The 21,280-nt window shown below is 38.5% G+C and overlaps 1 protein-coding gene across 2 annotated transcripts; it reads left to right on the top strand.

The window, feature by feature from the left end:
• renbp (renin binding protein) lies at positions 1–20,991 on the top strand. Of its 2 annotated transcripts, XM_030139877.1 has the most exons (11): positions 3–151; positions 3,416–3,521; positions 5,014–5,089; positions 5,182–5,257; positions 8,356–8,534; positions 11,603–11,830; positions 13,685–13,766; positions 14,388–14,563; positions 14,640–14,771; positions 17,260–17,347; positions 18,669–20,991. In XM_030139877.1, the coding sequence occupies exons 2-11, from the start codon at positions 3,421–3,423 to the stop codon at positions 18,740–18,742; spliced, it is 1,212 nt and encodes a 403-aa protein (XP_029995737.1). In that variant the 5' UTR covers positions 3–151; positions 3,416–3,420; the 3' UTR covers positions 18,743–20,991. The 2 variants fall into 2 exon arrangements, with proteins under 2 accessions (XP_029995738.1, XP_029995737.1); XM_030139878.1 differs by lacking the exon at positions 14,640–14,771 and having other exon boundaries at positions 1–151.
• Positions 20,992–21,280: the final 289 nt, after the last annotated feature.

Here is a 21,280-nt window from a genome sequence, read left to right as displayed (position 1 = left end):
TGAAGAGCTACCATCATCCTCGGTTCACTTCCTTTTCCAGTCCAGGCGGCTCTGGTCATATGATAAACGGTCAACAGACGGAAAACAGACGAGCAGACGGACTGAGGGACACAGGGGGAACACTCCTCACCGTGCAAACTTACATTCCAAGGTGAGACCATGTTTATCAAACTACAGTAGTTGTTTCGCTGTCTTGCTCTTGCTGCTAGAAAAAGAGAAACAGCCGCTAGCTTTCCAACTATTTGCTAATATAGAGATGCGTTAGCAAGAAGCAGAGGGCAGTCCGGTTTATGGGTTTAGACCCTTAATATCAGCACTTCCGTGGATAATTATTCTCTATTAACAGTTAGAGCTCAGGTCTGTGTCTTCGAAACAGCGAAGTATCCATGTTGAAGAACCCAGTAAAATGGTTTTAGTGTAATTACACCTGAAATATAATAAAATAAATACATAAAAAATGTTAATGAGCGCTTAGTTTGGTGGTAGGTTGTATGTTTTAAATAACTTTATATGATGGGCAGTTTCAAGTGTAGCAGTTCACTACTACGGCTGCTGAATTATAGAAACTGACCATGTGATGTGCATGTGAAACATTAATGGTCATCATGGCCACGCCCCCTTTCGGGAGTAAGCAGAAAACAGTTCCCATAGACCAGGGGTGTCCAAACTTTTTTTAAAGAGGGCCAGATCTGATAATGTGGAGATTGCCAGGGGCCAGTGGTCCCTTCGGATGTTTTTTAAACAGTAAAAATTGCATATAAACGTGCTGTTCTACAGCAAGTTTATTTTCATTGTCACAATATCATTTTTTTAAATGGCAGTGTAACCAAATCTGAACCACTCAGGTGTGAACAAATTAAAAAAAAAAACAATTCTGCCTTCCTTTCACATCTGGAGTCAGATAACATAGAACAAACTGTGTGGAGTATCTTAAACATCCAAGAAGTTGATAAAAATCTTAACCCCACATTCATTTAAAACATGACTTATATGAGTAATCGTTACTCATATATTACTCAGTAATGCAAAGTCTGTTAACATTTCAGATGAAAACATATAACTCTTACTCTTGTCTTTCACAAAATTATTCAGAAAGTAATATTTGTGTCACATCTACAAGTACACAACACCAGCAGTTAGAGGCAACTAACCTGGCAACTTGGTATCCTGTCCTGGTGGTGAATTCACTGAACTCAGGTTCACATGAAGAGTCACTGTTGTGAGTTTAAAGCAGCTTGAATTTGCTTCACTTTTTCGGAGCGCAAACTCCCTGCTAGCTTGTCATATGCGTTAGCATGTTTTATCTGCTATTGTCTCTTTACATTGAATTCCTTAAACAAGGCAACAGTCTGTTGACAAATTAGGCAAACATAATTGCCTCGATTTTCAGTGAAAAAAATTGTACTTCCCATCTCTCCTGGAAGCGGCGGCCCTCACTGTCAACTTCCGTTTTTTTATTTACAGGCGCCGTGGTTAGAAATTAGCGAAAAGGGTTCACGGTAAGGTCACAGAGCCAGATAGAGTTAGAGTGGTGCTGCCACCATGAGGTGAAAGGAGAAACTGCATTTTGAACCTTTTATGATTCATATACTCGGTTCAACAGTCCAGCGGGCCATAAATAACACATTCTAAAACTGAAGCTGTGGGCCGTATAAAATCTGACCGCGGGCCGTGATTGGCCCCCGGGCCGGACTTTGGACATGCCTGCCATAGACCATAAGGAAATTAATTCAAAAACAAGCCAAGGAGAAAAGAGACAAAATTAAATAAAGTGCCAAATGACCTGGCTTCATAATGGTCTCTATGGAGTGCACTACACAAACTTAAAAAAGGAAAAAATAAATAAATAAATACACTGTATTGGACTCTGTGTAATCATGTCTGTTCAGTCTCCCAGAACCTTTTGTGTGTGAACTAACAATAGGAAATAAGTCAGAAAGGTAGAAAATGTAGCCTACCCAGTGGTTCCATAATTAACTGCTTCACAGGCTGCCACTGTCCTGCAACACTCTGTATGCTGTGGCTGAAGTAGAGGATAGGAAATTCAACTCTGTGCGCCAGTGACGTGTCCAGTACATTTTTACGGGTGTGTTCAAGGTGGGCCCTAGAGCTAGTGTGGGGTGGCCATAGCAAAGCAAACTTGAATGAATGACAGGTTTTCAAAGACCTGTTCAGTGTGTCACATTGCTGTATCCAATGCACAATTGAATCATAATTAAATTGTGAAACATCCATTGTAATATTCATTAAGTAAGGAACAGTGCCATGCTCATCACCACCACAAAAACTAAAGCTGATATTACAATATGAACAGCATTATTATGCAACTACCATTCTATTCAATTTTCTATGTGACTGCCACCCATCGCAGTCTCTGGGAGTCTGATAATTTTATGTCTATTATTATTAGCATGGACTATACAGTCTCTGAGCCATTTCCTTATAGTGGAATAATTCGTCATCTGTTCCCAAGTTAAGATGGCAAAATCCATCTACTTTTTGTGTATAATCATGAAAAACAATACATGTAAAACTAATAAATCAATTCACTTTTTATTCAAACAAAAGTGTAGTAATATATAATATTGTAATAAAAGGGAATTCTCATTACTTGTTTCTTGACATCCCAGTTTTCCTGCTATAGTGCTTCCACATACAGTAGACCTCGGCCATTCCTCTAGCAATGCCCCTGATGTATGCTGCTACCAAATCATTTCCCATCCTGGGATTAATAAAATATTTCTGATTCTGAAATTATATGGAAATAATCAGCAACTTTACATGTTCGACCCAAAGACTTTTTTTTTTTTTTAAAAGTTGAATGGAGACAGCTACCATGGTTTTGTAAAGTAATCACTTTATTTCAAATAATTGCTAAGAATTTCGTATCAGTAAAAAGATAAGCAACCTGATGAACAATGACCCACTGAGAACAGAGCTGATGAGCATCATTTTCTTCTGAACCATGACCTGGAGATATCCAATGGAATTCAGTGTTTTATCCCACAATCCCAGATTGTAGAAAAAGTGTATCACTGCAACCCTGTCCATGTGTAACAGTACATTTTGGAAGAAACAAGTGAAAGGGTGTGTGATTTACTTATTTATTGCATAATCCATGATATAACGAATAAAGCATATTTTATTCAACATCTAAAATCATCATAAGAATAGCAATCACAAATAACTGGAACAAATACAGATAAAAGACAATCCAAACTTCAAGTCTTTTTTTAGAGGCCCCAGGTATGATAAACTCATGTGCAGTAAAGATGTCTTGCTGATGGAAATCATCAAGTAAAAAGTGCAAAACCTGACAACTCAAACTTTCAGTTTAAGGGTTACATTATGTTTGTTTGTACACCTTTCACCATTGTGGATTTTTTTGTAAATGATTTGTGTGTTCTTTTGTAAGGAACCATGTCTGTGGTGAAGTTGGAGGAATGTCGAGAGCGAATTTGCAGAGAACTTGACAAAACAGTGGACTTCTGGCTGAAATACTCTCACGACACCGTGCATGGGTACTGTGGTTACTTGCATTCAATTTGATGTAGAATTTCTGTTTAGTTGAGTTCATTACAGTCCCCATTAGCTGCTGCATTCCTACGGTCTACAAAAACTTAATACCTTACAACGGAACCCAAGCATCAACCCCTGGGTTTTAAAGGAGCTGTATGTAAGAATTATGTTCCAAGTTATAAAATGGACTCATGTTCATTTCAAATACTGATATCACTGACAGTAGTAGTCAAGCCAGAATATTCGCATTTGAAAAGATAAGTGCCAGCCCACAAGTAATGTTTTTGTTGTTGTTTTGTGTTTTGGCCTGATGCTCCACCCATCACCTATCTCCCAATCACAAAGTCAGTAGTGTTTTGGCATCCATGTTGCCAGCTCCCACTGAGCTGCAGGTGGAACATTTCTGACCATAAATGTCTGATGTTACTAAACCTAAAAGGCCTCTTATTATTCCCAAATACGTTGTGACAAAGTGAGAAACAAAACAAGGATATGTGTAGGAGATGCTTTTGAAAGATGGAGATGGCTGAAATCGGAGAAGAATTTGAAGACCAACGCTGGCTCTCCCACGGTCTCACCAGGCCCAGGCTGCGGTCTCTTCACCCAGTGGCTCTCATTGGGCGGTGAGACCGTGGCCCGGGCTGCAGTATAGGGCAGTGGTATAGGGTTTACCTATATATTCAGCAGCAGAGCAGTGCCACTGCTGAATTCTTAGCACCGCTGCAAAAACAAAATAAAACACTTTATTTTGAAGCTGGGGTGCCGATAAGGGGGGGGTAAACGTGACAACACAGAGTATAAAAGAGGCACAGAAGCCGGATGGGACGTTTGAAGTGTTTTAAGTTTCACTTTCAGTTTTCGGTAGTTGCAGAGCACCCCCCCAACCCACACACATTGGTCTCCTTCACTGTACCTAAAACGTACCTAAAATGTATCGAACCGAAGACGCCTATACCGAAAACATATTGAACTGAAATTTTTCTGTACCGTTACACCCCTATTTGACAAACATTAGTTACATTATGGCCTCATAAAAAGTTTACAAGCAAATAATCAGTTCTTGATATTGACAAATTTGAACATTTGTATCATGACATTTCACGATGAATACTGTCTCTATACCAACATAAAGGATAGACTGCTGTCGCCCTGATGGCATTAACATAAATCTTTCAGTGAGGACACGATCTGGTTGGATTAAGATGCTTCTGGCTTTTTGCACCCCCTGTCACAGACAGCCCTTTATAAAAGCAACAAAAAGAAAAGGTTGAAAGTTTTTCAATTAAAGAATGACAAAAACTACATAAAATTGGTTTAGAAATGCTAAGAGTTCAGCTTCTGCAGTAGGTGGATTCTTTGTTCACCTCTTTTGACCGGTGGCTCACTGTTGTTGTCGAACCTGAGCTGAGTGCATACTGCTGAATCATCTAAATGATTTAACCTCTGTTTGAAACAATTCTGTGTTCTTATGATGCATATGTCTTGTTTCCCCAGAGGCTTTTTCACTTGTATTGGGAGGGATGGAAAGGTGTTTGATGAGCTGAAGTATGTCTGGTTGCAGGGCAGGCAGGTAAGCATGTAGAGTGTAATGCACTTTTTCTCCAGAACAAATAATTTCTTGTTCAGATGTCATTTGACTGTAATGGCTCATCTCTTCTATAGGTATGGATGTATTGTCGTCTTTACAGAACCATGGATCGCTTCCACAAACCAGAAATTCTCGAAGCTGCAAAAGCTGGTGCGTGAAAATAGAAAATCTTAAGGAGCTGCTTTTTGTTTTTTTGTATTTAAAAAAAAAAATAGCTTAGGCTAGTACCAGATGTTGTGTTCTAGGCATGAATACTTAATGGATGAAGAAACAATGCCATTCTGCATTGGTTTCTAAACTTCAGTTTTGATGCTAGTACCTTGCATTTTGGCCAACACCATGTTGGAACTGGAACATAGAACTGACTATATTTACACAGAAGTTGTTAAGCTGCGGGAGTATTATGGGACAAAGTTATCTACAAGTGATGAAGGGTGAGCTAATGCAAAACACCAGTTTACTTACTTGGTAAAATGGTAAATGTCATCAAGCTTTGCCTAACCAAGTTAACAGGTTTGTTTAAAGCTTCAGCAATGACACAGTCAAATGATTTTCTCATGCAAGATGTTTCTTAATGTTTACCTTTTTGTCTTGTCAGTAGGGTAGCGATTTGCTCAATAGTAAAAAAAAAAAAAGTTAGATTTGATTAGTATTTCCTGCATTCTGAAATTATGTCACACCTCAGAGTATGATATATAATACTTATACCAGCTGAAAAAATGTTTCAGGGGTTTGTTTTTTTTTTCTAATTTTACACACTCTGATTATTTTACATTTTAAATATTCTACCCCTACATGTCTTCAAAATTTTTGTCGTGTTATGAGCATTAAGGAGAATTTTCATCTTTTATCTTTTATGTTATGTTTTTGTCTTGTTCTGCCTTTTACAGCAGTTTCATCTTGGTTGCCCTGATCCAAATAGTATCTGTTTCGGTTATTGACAAATCAAATCTAATATTGCATGTTGAGATGTTGCTGAGGTGGATCTGAACGGTCATCTGATTAAGTTTCTGTTCCTTAATCTGTGCAGCAGATGTTGTTAGAGTCTGCTGATTAATGATGATTCATGATGGTGTTTGCTCTTTGCTGTTCCTGTTTTGTTAGAGTACAGGCTGTAAGTCTTAAAGTGTGGGCTAATTGAAGTATTACTTGGGTTCTGCAGCTGCCACTTAGCCTGCTTGTTAGCCCAGCCAGTAATAATTAGTGTGTTTAGCCATTATGGCATTATGTAACAACCATCCAGGGCTACTTCTCTTGTGTAGTAGAAATGATGTTTGCCACTAACCAATGGATTACATTTTGGAGGCTTCGTCTACATGTTTATAGTGGATGAAAGTACACCTTGTTCTGTGAAAAAGCTAAATTGTTACATAACAACTCTAGTTAGCTTACCGTCCGACAGGCCATAAGCTATTGTCGTCATGTGGCATCTATCGGCGTCATCGGCGTCTGTCATCTGTTACAAAAATTTCAATCGTCTTCTTCTCTGAAACTACAATTCCGATTGACTTCAAACTTGATGTACAGCTTCTTCATGATGATGTCAACAAAAGTTAGTGAAATTATTTGGATCTGGATCTGATTCTGGATTTGGTGCGACTTTGAAAAATTTCCCCATTATAAGAAATAGGAAGTGGATCGATGCAATAACTCAGTAAATATAAATGCTATCAGGTGTAAATTTCTACAGTCCAGCCCTGATGGGGAGATGACCAAAACATAATGGCCACATGCTGATCAGGACCTTCTTCTGGATCCGGGAACTTACGGAAAATTTAACATGGGCTCTTGTGGGGAAAAAATTTCAATCGTCTTTTTCTCCCAAACTCCAGTTCTGATTGACTTCAAACTTGGTATACAGCTTCTTTATGATGATGTCAACACAAGGTATTGCAATTATTTCGATCCGGATCTGATTCTGGATTTGGTGCGACTTTGAAAAATTTTCCCATTATAAGAGATAGGAAGTGGATTGATCCAATAAATCACTAAGCATCAATGATATCAAGTTGGAATTTGAATTTTTTACAGATCTGATTGGAATATGACCAAAACATGGGCTATTTCTGTAATATAATAAATACACAGAACTGGGTGATAATAAATGGCATCTGGATACATTTTCCAAAGCTTTCAATTCGGCCGGTAAGCTACAGGGCCATTGGTCCTATTTTTTTTCTTTTTTTGTCCTTCTATCATCATTGTTCTTGAAATAAGCTTTTTTAAATATATATTGAGGGCAAGAAGGAAATTGGACAGTACAAAAAAAACTAAGTAAGAAATTAAGCAGCGTAGGTTTTCACTTCTGGGTCCGATCAAGTGTTAACACATGGACACATTCTGTGTTCAACAGTCTCTGTCATGTAAAAGGAGAGTAACTTGTATGCATGTATTATACATATTTGAGTAAGTATTTATAAGCACGTTAACATTATGTAGCTATAACAAAATTTGGGAAGATAAAATGTTTAGGTCAAAAATGTCAAATTACTGCTTGGTAACATGTAGACTTGAAATGGGCATCAATTTTTTAAGCTTTACTCAAACATTCAAAGCATGCAGTTCTCGACAGAAATTGATATCAAGTAGGACAAAACCTTTTAGATATGTCCAGCTATACTGAAAATAAATTTTGGAATAAAATATTGAAAAGTGTCTTTTATTGACATGAGAATGTGGTAACACATGGACAGGCTGCCATAGTAACACATGGACAACTCTTTACCATTGTATGCATCACCCAAAATGTTGACTTATTTTTTAAAACAACAAGCCAGATATAATCACAATGCTTTATTTAATATATTTAACACTAACAAAGAGTTATTTACAAATTGTGGTGGTCTATACTGATATAGGTAAATTACAAATAAAGAGAAATTTCTTGGTAACAGTTCACAGATAGTCTTTTTAAATGTGACCAGTGTATGAATTCACAAACGTCATCATTCAGAATTTTAATATCTCAAAGTAATAGACAGTCTTTGCATGTTTTTTTGTTAATTTAATGCAGCCTATCAGAAGGTTCAGAACTTCTCCTGTACTGTGTAAGTAGTATTTTAAAAAGAATAATAGTTCCATAAAATAGAGATCTTTACCTAAAAAATGAGCCCACTTGATAAATGATGTGTGCAAATTTACATGTTGTTCACTTTCACTTGATCTGTTCTTGTACTTGTTCTGTTAATACTTCTTCATTTACACTTTCGTGAACATAAGATTTTTTTTTAATCCCATTTGCATTTTAGGAGGGACATTCCTGAGAAAGTTTGCTCGCATTATGGGCAGCGGTGGCCAGTGGAAGTGTGCCTTCTGTTTAACTAGGGAAGGGAAAGCAGTAAAAATTCAGAGGACCATATTCAGTGAGTGTTTCTACGTCATGGCAATGGATGAACTGAGCAGAGCCACCGGTGACACGGATATGCAGGTATATAGACTACTGTGTTCCCCATTACTAATATATACTGTGACCATCCACCATAATCTATTTTGCTCCGCCACCTAAGTGAACTGAAAATATTCTGGCAAGCAGAATATTGTTTGTTTGTTAATGTTAGTGTTACAGTGCACAGTGATTAAAAATTAAACCCACAGCATGAAAACAGTGTTTTACATTCAAGATTCAAGAGTTTTTTTATTGTCATATGCACAGCAAAAACAGGTAGTTATACTATGCAATGAAATTCTTTTTCTGTTCATCTCCCTAAAAACACAACACACTAAAAAATGAATAAGAATAGGGGAAACAATGGCAATAATGAAATCAACTATAAAAATTAAAACAATTAAAACCAGCAGTAAAGTGTTCAGTGCAGCCAGCAGTAAAGTGTTCAGTGCATCAGTATGTGCTTGTGTTGCGTGGGGCATGTTTAAGTGATTCATTGAGAAGCCTGATGGCCTGTGGGTAAAAACTGTTTGCCAGCCTTGTGGTCCTAGACTTCAAACTCCTGTAACATCTGCCAGATGGTAGGAGTGTGAAGAGTGAGTGTTGTGGATGTGTGCTGTCTCTAATCAGGTTGTGTATTCTTCATAGGACTCTGGTTTTGTAAATGTCCTGCAATGAGGGGAAGGCTGCCCCAGCAATGTGCTGTGAAGTCTTGATCACCCGCTGGAGTGCCTTCCTGTTTTGTACTGTGCAGTTTCCATACCAGACTGTGATAGAGGCGGTGAGGACACTCTCGATAGTGCATCTGTAGAAGCAGCTGAGGATTTTGGTTGACATGCCAAATTTCCTCTGTTTTCTCAGAAAGTACAATCTCTGTTGGGATTTCTTGATGATTTCTTGGGTGTTTTGAGACCAGGTGAGGTCCTCGCTGATGTAAGTGCCAAGAAACTTGAAGGTTTTCACCCTCTCCACCTCAGTCTGATCAATATACAGGGGTTTGTGTGGCTCCTTTTCCCTTGTTCTTTGGTCAATAATCATCTCTTTGGTTTTGTCTGTGTTGAGATGAAGGTTGTTGTCACGACACCAAGTCACCAGGTCTGCCACCTGTCTTCTGTATGATGTTTCAACCCCACCAGTGATCAGGGCGATGACTGTAGTGTCATCCGCAAATTTAATGATGCTGGTGTTGTTCTGGGAGGCCACACAGTCATAGGTGAAGAGCGTGTAGAGGAGCGGACTCAGCACACATCCCTGTGGTATCCCAGTGCTTACTGTTCTTGAGCTGGATGTGCGGTTGTGGACTCTGACTGACTGGGGTCTGTCTGTTAAGAAGTTCAGCACCCAGTTACAGAGGGAGGGTTTCAGTCCAAGTGTGAGGAGCTTGTCTGTGAGTTTGTGGGGGCTAACTGTGTTGAATGCAGAGCTATAGTCTATAAATAGCATTCTGACATATGTGTCCTGTCCCTCTAGGTGTGAAAGGGCTGTGTGAATGGCAGTGTTGACTGTGTCATCGGTGGACCGGTTCTGGCGGTATGCGAACTGTAGAGGGTCCACAGTGTCTGGGATGCTTTTTTTGATGTGGGTCATGACTATCCTTTCAAAGCACTTCATTGTGATTGGAGTGAGTGCTATGGGGCGATAGTCATTTAAGCAGGTCACATTACTTTTCTTGGGTATGGGCACTATAGTGGTGTACTTAAAGCAGGTGGGTACATGTTTATGTGTAAAACACAGAACCAGATTTTAAACAAGCAGACTCTGAAACCATGAGAGCCATTAACTAATAGGTTGTTTGGAACAGCACAAACTACAGGTGGAGGCCTCCGGTTAGAGTCTTGTTGTTTTACTCAATCAGTTTGAGTCCTTGTGTCTCTCCCTATTTCCCCCCTTCTCCTTCAATCTCTCTCTGTCTCTCTCTTTCTCTTCCTCTAACCCTCTCTCTTTAACCCCAACTGGACAAGGCAGACGACCATCTGCCATAGTCTGTGTTTGTGTCAAGTGTTTTCTTGTGGAGGATTCTCTTGGGTGTCTGTAAATTGGCCTGCGAGTCTGGTTTCAACCAACCCTAACTGTTAAGTGTCATGAAATAACTTTTGTTTTGATTTGGCACTATATAAATAAAATTTGATTGATTGATTGAATTTAAGAAACTGCAGTTTTTTCTGTTATTTTTTAAAATTAAGTCCCAGCAGTTGGTGTTATTGAGGGGGAATATACAAGAAATGTAACACCCGAAAAATGGCTTGGGGCGTAGGAGGAGCTCCAAGTCAGGAGAAGATCTAGTGCAGTACTCTGCGTGATTATGGACAGAAAAAAAGTATTCTAACCTTGCAAAAACATATCGAAACAATGCCACAGAGAATGAGTGCTATAATCAAAACTGAAGGTGGCCCAATGAAATATTACTTTTACAGTTAAGTAAAAAGTAAACATTTTCACCTGGTGTGTTGTGGAAAACTACATTTTGACAGTCTTGGTAGAAAAGCAGTGCTCTGTAGCTGTGAGCCGATAGTCTTAGCACCTAACAGCATACCAACCTAATAATAATAATAATAATAATAATGGATTAGATTTATATAGCACTTTTCCATGAACACATACTCAAAGCGCGTACAGTGGATCCATTATTTATTCACTGTCACATTCACACTCTGGTGGTGGTAAACTACATAAGTAGCCAAAGCTGCCCTGGGGCAGGCTGACAGAAGCGTGGCTGCCAATCCACGCCTCCAACCATCACCAAACATTTATACACATTCATACACCAGTGTGAGTAGCAGCACTGGAGACAAGAAGGGTGAAGTGTCTTGCCCAAAGACACAACAGCACATGACTTGGACAGAGCGGGATTCGAACCGCCAACCCTCCTGAGCCACGGCCGCCCACAACTGGCATCCCTCTGGCTAATTCCTTCTAACATCAGATGTGATTTATGCATGTCTTGAAATTCAGTGTGCTGTGTGTGAATGATCTTGGAGTTTGCAAAGCATCTTTCTTGCCGAGATACATAAATTTGTGTTTATGCTGACAGCAAATTGAACAATTAAAATCTATGCTCTTCATGCTCAAACATACTCCTCTTAATACATGTTTTCCTGTTCTGTTGTTAGTTGGAGGCTGAGCAGATGATGGAGCAGCTCATTTACTGGGTTCAGGTGGACTCTTCAGGCCTGGGCCGCCCCCATCTTCCTGGAGATGTTCCTACCAATAGCATGGCTGTTCCCATGATGCTGCTGTGTCTCGTGCAGCAGATCACTGAAGGAAGGGGGCAAAAGGTGGCAGAGAAGTACAGGGACCTGGGCAACTGGTGTGTACAGCAGATTCTCCAGCATGTGCAGGTATGGATGTCCTGACAGTCTGCAAACACCATTACTGTATAAGTGACTTTAATTTTTATTGTATGTAACAGTACGATCAAGACTGTTTTATGCGATGCTTCATTGAAACCTTCTAGGAGGAGAAGAGTGGAAGAGAATAGTAGAGTCCAGGTGGTGATTCAAGGGGGCGAAGCAAAGTAAAATTAACAGTATAAATGCTTCAGATCACATAAAATGTATTTTTTTTAAATTATCATACACTAATAAAATGAATACAATTTAACCTCATTAATGTAATCACTTTTGGAACCAAAGGAAAGAGATGGCTTTAATAAGGTTGGCCTCAGTTATGGCATTGAATTTCATTGCATTCCAAATAATTTAAAATTAGAAACACTGGGATACAGTTGAGATATATGCCTATGTTTGCCAACTTTGCTGTGATTCATTCAATCACTGGCTGTGTTCCGTGGCAATTTCAAGATAGAGTAGAAGTTATATAGAGTAGAAGAGTTATTTAGTTCCCACTGTCTAGTAATACATTATATACCTTCTGTGGCTGCCTGTTTGTTTTTTTGGCAGTCAGACCCAAATACTGCTTGAATAGACCACTGGCTCTTCATGAGTAGACTTTAGCCTAGTTTAGATTTAACTCTATTTAGATTTAACTCTATTTACCACATAGACTCTTGATCAAATCCTGGCAGGAACACTGTTTTTTTTCAACATCTACAAGTTCATACAGGGAGGGGCATGCCGGTAGATAAATCCACCATTGAGACAGTTACACACAGAGTTCTGCTAGTTACAGTGAACAAACTAAATACTTCTAGTGTCTTATAGACTCTAAAATAAAATTGCTAGCCGAACCCCAATAATGCTAATGACCCATGATGCAGCACTCTCTATATAACTTCATGGCTATGTCCATTTTGAGTGATATCGCCTGCTCGATGAAAGACAGCTCTGCTATTTTAACAAAAGAAGATTGTAAGAGGATGCACAACTTCTTGGTCAAATTATAAGCCATTTTGAGAAAGACTAATCGCTAACAGCTTCTCCATGACAAATTATTTGCCTACAATTATTTGGTAAAAAGTCCAATAGATAAATATAACAGTTCAAACTAGAAAAGCACTCAGAGAGTGCAGATCTCTGCCAAGGCAGATTAGTGCCCCCCCCCCCCCCCCCCCCCGATCACCACCAAAATTTAATCATTTGTTCCTTGTACCAGTATCAACATTTCCTGAAATTTTCTTCCAAATCCATCCATAACTTTTTGAGTTATCTTGCACACGGACAGACAGACAGACAAACCAACACCAGCAAAAACATACCTCCTTGGCAGAGGTAAATATCACATATTCAAAGAGTTGAACATATGGGTTCAGACTGTTATACAGTTAAATACATTTTTTAAATCCTGTTTTCCCCAAACATGATCTCAGAATGGGTCACTGAGCTGTTTTTTTTGAGTCACTAATGAGAAAAATATGTAGTGAATTTCTCTTTCGGGTATCGGGTGAAGAAGTTGCAGGATTTTAAACTTCTGTCACATGGAACACAGCTGATATGGTGAGTTTAAAACTTGAAATCCATTAATTAATGGAAGATTGATTTTGTCACACACACTGATCATTCAGTTGGATATCAATTTGAATCTTGTGTACTTGTAATTTGTGTATGTCTGTGTTTACTAAATACTTAATACTTCAGTAGTAGAGGAATGTATCAACAATGTATGAATGTACAACCACACTTCACTGCTTTTGGATTTAACATCCCTATCTGTGTAGTGTTATGTGGTGAACAAGTGTGCAGTTTATATTCAGTTTGCAGAATCTAATCTTGGTAGTTGTTTTCATCTTTATACAGAGAGACGGCACAGCTGTTTTAGAGAATGTGTCATTTGATGGAACAGAGCTGCAGGGTTGCCAGGGCCGACTTCAGAACCCAGGTAAACACAGTAGAACCCCTGGAAATACTGCACAACCCAGGTAAAACTGCAGCGATTTATCACCAGTACGCTGGAAAAAAATTAAAATCTTACCAAGTGTATTTTTCTCATTTCTAGTCAAAATATCTCATCACACTTCAAATAAGACATAGCCACCTAAAGAGTAACTTTTCAGTGAGATAGAAGAACTTTTTTTAGACAATAGATCTTGAAAATCTTATTTTAAGAAATTTTACCAAGATAATTTTTACTTGTTCCATTGGCTGATTTTTTGCTTGAATTAAGCAAAAAAATCTTGAATTAAGCAAAAAAATCTGCCAATGGAACAAGTGACAATTATTTTGGTAAGATTTCTTGAAATAAGATTTTCAAGATCTATTGTCTAAAAATTAGTTATCATATCTCACTGAAAAGTTACTCTTAAGGTGATTTGGTCTTATTTTAAGTGTGATGAGATATTTTGACTAGAAATGAGAAAAATACACTTGATAAAATTTAGATTTTTTCCAGTGTAACTCACATGATTTCAAAACTGTGAGTCCATGTAGGAGGCTTGATGTCAAGTCCTTTCCTGTTTTTAGCTGCTTACCTCAACAGTTTCCATTCTTCTGTCATCCTCAGGCCACGCTCTGGAAGCAGGCTGGTTCCTGCTGCAGTACAGCACCCAGTGGGGGGACAAGGAGCTCCAGAAGACAGCCATAAGCAAGTTTGTGGAAGTCCCGTATCAATCTGGCTGGGATAAGGAGCATGGGGGCCTTTTTTACTTTCTTGATGTGGATGGCAACTGTCCCACTCAGGTGAACATGGTTGAAACTGTACTAGAAAATATTGTTGACTTCTGATTTACTATTGGCATTGTGTATGTTTGAGCAGTTGGAGTGGAGTATGAAGCTGTGGTGGCCTCACTGCGAGGCTCTTGTTGCCTTTCTGATGGCCTACCAGCAGACCAAGAAGCCAGAGCTGCTGGACATGTTCTCACAAGTATATGAATACACATTTAACCATGTGAGTTTACGCACAACAGCACTTTTTTTAGTACCTCCAGTTGTACAATGTAACTGAATACATCTTCAAGTGTTTTGTTCAGCATTTTTGGGTATATTTGAGCCTTTATTCAACAAGAAATGAAGACAGGAAAGACAGAGGAGACAGAAAGGATGACAAAATGGATGATAAGTTGGCCATTGAAATACATTAATGGTGGCTGTTTCTGTGCAAAGTGAACTAAACCTCGCATCATTTGGAGACTATCCACAACTTTAACCATTCTGTCTTGAAAACAATCTTTGTCTTTTTCATACCTTTTCAAGTTGTTTCATCTTATTGCTTATGTTTTCTTTCTTTATTTTTTTATTTTTTTTACTTTTTTTTACATTTCCATTTTTTTCATTGTTTTTTTATGTTGTTTTCATTTTGTCATCTTAATATTTTTTTTCTTGTGTGTTCTCATTAAGTTTTTGACATTACTTTTTTTTGTTTTTCATCTCATCTTTTGTGTTAGAATTGTTAAATCTTGTACATTGTTTTGTGTTAAATGTGATAAAAGTAAGATCTGTAAGAAAAACTGAATTACCTGGTAAATTTGACAATTTAAAAATATCTGAAAACACAGTAGTGAAGTATTTCTACTTTGTAGTTTGCCTGACACATGCAGCCACTTTTGCTACAGGTATGGATCAGCAGGATATAAGTGCAGTTGAAGTTACGAAGTCAATCAATATGTCTGAGGTTGCTCTATGTTCCATGATTCAGCATTCATATACATTGCACAAAAATATAAATGCAACACATTTGTTTTTGCTCCCATTTTTCATGTGCTGAACATAAAGATCTAAGACTTTTTCTATGTTCACAAAAGGCCTATTTTTCTCAAGTAATGTTCACAAATCTGTCTAAGGCTACGTTCAGACTGCAGCCAAATGTGGCCCAAATCCAATTTTTTGCTGCTATTTGACCTGTATCTGATCTGTGAAAGACAGTCTGAACAGCACAAATCCGATTTTTCCAATCCAACCCAGGCCATTTTCATATGTGGTCCTAAATCTGGTACATATCGGCTATTTTGCAATGTGACGTCAGTCTGAACGGCCAGGTTGCATTTATCCGACCTTTACGTCATTGAAATGCCAGTACGGCCTGACTGCAATACGCTTGCAAACAGATATAGGTCGCCGGAGATGAATGTCTTGTCGTGAGAGTGTTACGGAGAGGCGGTCACTGATATATTTAAATGTTCGTTTTGTCATTCAAAAATTATGAATGAAGTCTGTGTCAGTGAAGCTGCTAACATCACTATCCCACCACTCCGGACTCCGACTCCGCATCCAAATAGTCCGTTGTACAGATGTAGCAGCCATTGCACCACAAAAGTCCATAGCAAAAAACCTGGCTCTCATCTTTTTTAATCTTCTACTTAAAATTATTTGACTGTAATCATGCTGACTTCGGGTGTAGAGAAACTTTATCAGTGCCACACACACGCCGATACGAGATGCCTCCATATTTATATGCACAAACTGTCAGAAACTGGCCCAGGGAAGCTCATCTACATGCTCGTCATCCTCATCGGGGTCTCAACCTGACTGCAGTTTGTCGTCGCAACCGACTTGAGTGGGCAAATGCTCACATTCGATGGCATCTGGCACTCTGGAGAGGTGTTCTCTTCACTGATGAATCCCAGTTTTCACTGTACAGGGAAGATGGCAGACAGCAAGTACAGGGGTTGGACAAAATAATGGAAACACCTTAAAAAATCAACAAAATATAATTTAATATGGTGTAGGTCCGCCTTTTGCGGCAATTACAGCCTCAATTCTCCGAGGTATTGATTCATACAACTTGTGAATTGTTTCCAAAGGAATTTTAAGCCATTCTTCAATTAGAATACCCTCCAACTCTTTTAGAGACGATGGCGGTGGAAATCGACGTCTTACTTGAATCTCTAAAACTGACCATAAATGCTCAATAATGTTGAGGTCTGGGGACTGTGCCGGCCATACGAGATGCTCAACTTCATTAGAATGTTCCTCATGCCATTCTTTAACAATTCTAGCTGTATGGATTGGGGCATTATCATCTTGAGGTGAAGGTGTTTCCATTATTCTGTCCAACCCCTGTATGGGGTCGTGTGGGTAAGGCACACCTCCGCAATAATCATGCTGTCTAATCAGCATCTTGATATGCTACAGCTGTGAGGTGGATGGATTATCTCTGCAAATGAGAAGTGCTCACTAACAGAGATTTAGACAAATTTGTGGACAATATTTGAGAGAAATAGGCCTTTTGTGTACATAGAAAAAGTTTTAGATCTTTGAGTTCAGCTCATAAAAAATGGGAGCAAAAACAAGTGTTACATTTATATTTTTGTTCAGTGTATGAAAAGTATGTGTGCATTTTCTTGTCTAGTGAATGAATACAAAATTTAAATATAAATGAGTTAGTTTAGGGATGGTACATGGCATAATATACTGCATGTGTTCCTGATTGTGTGCAGTTCCCTGATGCTGAGAATGGTGAATGGTTTGGATATTTGACACAAGAAGGGAAAGTAGCACTGGATTTTAAAGGAGGGCCGTTCAAAGGTAAGAACACATTCAGGAGCATAAAACTTTTAGACCTAATGGGATGTTGAGATTAACTTCTAATAACTGCTCCCCATTTAATGAAACTTGCCCTTTTGATCAAAATAGGACAGATGATAATCGTGCAGATCTTTACCAATGAAATTTACAATAAAATCACATAAGATGAACTAGAAATTGTTTTCATCATTTTAGGTCAATATGCGGATCTACAGCTTAGGCTACAGAATGTTTCTGCTAAAATATTGAAAAGTTCAGAAACATTCAGAATATTTCACAAAAATAAATGATTTCACATTTCGTGGAGGAGTATGAGCCCACATCACTCTAGTCTTGTGGCCTCACATGGTTGGATGTTAAGATTAAAGTTCCCTTTACTATCCACATAAGGAAATTCAGTTCCTGCATTTTAGCCATCTTAATACACACACAGCACCTAGCATTAGCGCATTAGGAACAGTGATCTACCACTGATGGCTCTTGGGGACCAGTTCTAAATTTTCATCAGTACTGTGGCCAAGGGCACTTACAGGAAAATTAACCTCTACGTATTGGAGGAAACCTGTGCAGCGTGGAAAGAATGGGTAAACTCAACACAGAAAGGCTCTGGTCTGACTGAGTGGAACCCAGAACCTTTTTGCTGTGAGAGGGAAGTTCTAACCACCACAATTAACCTATATACAGAGGTATTTGTAATGGCCGGAGAAACTGGAGGACTCGGAGGAAACCCGCACAGTGCAGAAAAAAGTACAAATTTAACACAGAAAGGCTCCACCCTTTCTGTCAGCCTTTTCAGCCTTTCCCCTGATGAGTTTACCTCCCTGTATTTTGCTTGTGATGATATTCACAAAACAAAGGGAGTCAACCTGGTAAATTTAAACACTGAACAATAGTTTTAAAATGGAAGGCACAAATGCTGTCAAGACTTTGTCATTATTTGACTAAAAACACTGCAGTTTTGTATAATTTTGGATTTACAATACAATCCTTAGAAAATAGCCTAACTCATTACCTTAATAGCTTTCATGGCTATTACAAATGAATGTGAAAACTGACAGAGAAAAAATGTTTGCCATATTATAATCAGCTATAGGCCACTCCCGGTCCTCTTGTTCATGTGCATAAAGGTTGTGAAACATGAACATTTTGGTTGTAAAAATGTGTGTAAAGAAAATGAACTGTATGAATATTAATATACATAAAAACCTAAAATGCATGCAGTATATAAACTAAACGTATATTCTACTTCATCTCTATGAATTGTGTGACACTGGATCAGACTAGTTGGCGTTACTTATTGTGTTCCTCTTCTGTTCGGTAGGATTCTTCCATGTACCTCGGTGCCTGTATATGTGTGAGCGCATACTAGATGATCTGCTGTCAAACAAGGCCTAAGCTGGAGTCTTTTGGTTTTCTGTTTTTGTTCCTGGGATTCCTGATTTGTGGGTCTGTTTGCCAAACTAAAGCACAAAAGTCAATGTACAGGCAAAATTGCACCCATCTAAATGCATCTTTCTGCAAAGCTGTTTTGTCTGTCCAGTCGTCATTGTTATGTAGTTTCCTTTGCATCATTTTGTTTTGTTCTCTCTTTCTTTTTTTCTGTCTTGTCAGAGCTTTTTTTCATCTAGTTAACTCTTGAATGAAATGAAATTGTGAATTAGATGCGTTTCCAGAAACTGGTGTGGAGCAAATTTGTAGTTATGCTGTGTTGTGTCACCAGCACGTGGTACTGTGGGCTATATTACATATGGGTCTAATCAAGAGAGTAGACGATGTAGAGCAGGGATGTCCAACTCCAGTCCTCAAGCGCCAACATGTTTTGAATGTTTCCATCTTCCAGCACACCTGATGGTTGTTATCAGGCTTCTGCAGAGCTTGATGATAGGCTTATCATTTGAATCAGGTGTGCTGGAAGAGGGATGCATCTAAAACATTCAGAATATCAGCCCTCGAGGACCAGGATTGGACCCCACTGATGTAGAGCATTCTTTTTTCATCTTTTGTGGCTGTGATGTAGTGTCACATCATAGGGGGAGACACATGAATGCACAGCAAGCTGCACTACCACTGTTATAAACTAAAACAGCTGGTGCTAGTATAACTACCAATAGCTAGAGCAAATGTCCATAACTGTATTAACAGTGGATATACTACTACTGCAGCTGTTAGTACAAATAATAGAGACCTCTACCATCTATGTAACTATGTAACAAACACTATTACAACTATATGGATAAGTGAGTGATGACAATGAAGGCAGGGGAGAAGTAGGACTACAGCAGCAGGTCTAGAGATGATCCAGGGAAAACCTGTGAAATGATAAAATAGACTCTGGGGTAGAGGTCAAGTCAGTAACATGAATGTATTTGCTGGGGTGTGAATAGAGGAGAGGAGGAGCAGAGGGGAGGTCAGACAGGAGGAGGAGGTGAGAAGAGCTCAGATTGAGAGAGAATTCAGTTACTTCATTAGTCCACACAACTTGTTGTACCAGACATGTTTCCTCCCTTTATTGGAATAACTGGAAATGTTCATCAGGAAACATTTATTATTTAAAAATGCAAAGTGAAGAATGCAAAAACACTTCAAGTGAGCAAAAAAGTGCTAGATTTTAAAATGCATATTAAATATGTTCATGGAAATGCACGTAATGATGCAAAATAGTAGGTAATACTTCTGCTCAAATATGCTAAGACTAAAGTAACAAGCCTGTTATTTTATGATATTTCTGTTAAAATGTAGGGAACAAAGAGAAGTTGTCAGAGAAATAAATCTAGTTAAGCAGAGATGTGGGAAAAATATAGCAGAGGGCAGTACAGGTACTAATTACTTCCACCTCTGGTACCTAAACTTGGCTCTACTCACTTTTGGTACCTGGGATTGTGCCCATTTTTCCATCAACACCATCGGTTCATTCTCCAGACCACTCCATGAAGGTCTATGACGGATTTGTCTTGGAATCAACTCATGTTTTGTGTGGGCTTTGAGTGAGAAAGGGATGTCACTGATCCCAGCACTGCCCCATGTGTCTACTAACATCACAGTGACTTGGTATAATATGATGTGCTTCGGATAGAACAGTTAACTGACTCATTTCTACTCTGACATTTTTGGAGAAGGCGCTCTCTCTATCTCTCTCTCTCCTTTTTGGATTTAGACATGTGCTTAAAATATAACAAACAACTCCAAGGTATTCTTTTAACATGATTAAAATGCAACGCAGTCATGTTAGACCCTTTAAAATCACATCTTGATATATTTAGGCATTAAACCTTCACAAGGAAGTCAAAAGGCATTTTAAAATAGTGCCTTGGAGTTATTTAGCGTTTTTACTGTAAAAACATGAGTTATAGTTGAGTACATTAAAAGTGCTTGGAGATCTGAAGAGAAACTGAAGACAGTCTCATAAGACCCATGGCTTTTCTGAGTAATTTAACAGAATTGCCAGCAAAGATTATGATAAATAATGTTGAAAGCAAAAACACAATACTGCAATGGGTATAAAGGGAGAAAAACATAATTTGCATCTGATCTAAATCAGTTTTAAAATGATGCATGAAATGTCTTTGTTGAATACTCAGTTCTGATCATGTTATCATCTGAATCCTTTTTGTATGTCAATAAACTAATTTTTTAATTAATTAGTATTTTTGTCATGTTATTTATTTTTGTAAGCAGTTGTGCAGTGAAGACTCCTCAAACTCAGTTAGAAACTTGTCTTTGAAAGGGTGGAGTATTGGGCTCTGGTGAGTTACACTAAAAGATGAGAGAAATTTTTAGATTAGATCAGATTAGATTAGACTAGATTGAATTTTAGTGATCCCTTGGGCAGGGCCCTCAGGGAAATTAAGGTTCCAGTAGCAGCACAACACTGTATGTACAGTACAGAATTTGCACACAGGAATAAGAAATTTAGAAGAAAAAAGGATAGAATAA

This window comes from Sphaeramia orbicularis, chromosome 7 (genome assembly GCF_902148855.1).
Source record: "Sphaeramia orbicularis chromosome 7, fSphaOr1.1, whole genome shotgun sequence".
NCBI classification, from domain to species: domain Eukaryota; kingdom Metazoa; phylum Chordata; class Actinopteri; order Kurtiformes; family Apogonidae; genus Sphaeramia; species Sphaeramia orbicularis.
The sequence above is the reverse complement of the archived record's forward strand: the minus strand, read 5'-3'. Positions and strand labels throughout refer to the sequence as shown.

What these genes read in the sequence shown, in the direction of transcription:
- renbp (XM_030139877.1), top strand. Translation starts at nt 3,421, where the DNA reads ATGTCTGTGGTGAAGTTGGAGGAATGTCGAGAGCGAATTTGCAGAGAA. An exon ending in TCTGGTTGCAGGGCAGGCAG is followed by an intron (nt 5,090 to 5,181) that starts GTAAGCATGTAG and finishes TCTCTTCTATAG; the next exon opens with GTATGGATGTATTGTCGTCT. An exon ending in GGGCCGACTTCAGAACCCAG is followed by an intron (nt 13,767 to 14,387) that starts GTAAACACAGTA and finishes TGTCATCCTCAG; the next exon opens with GCCACGCTCTGGAAGCAGGC.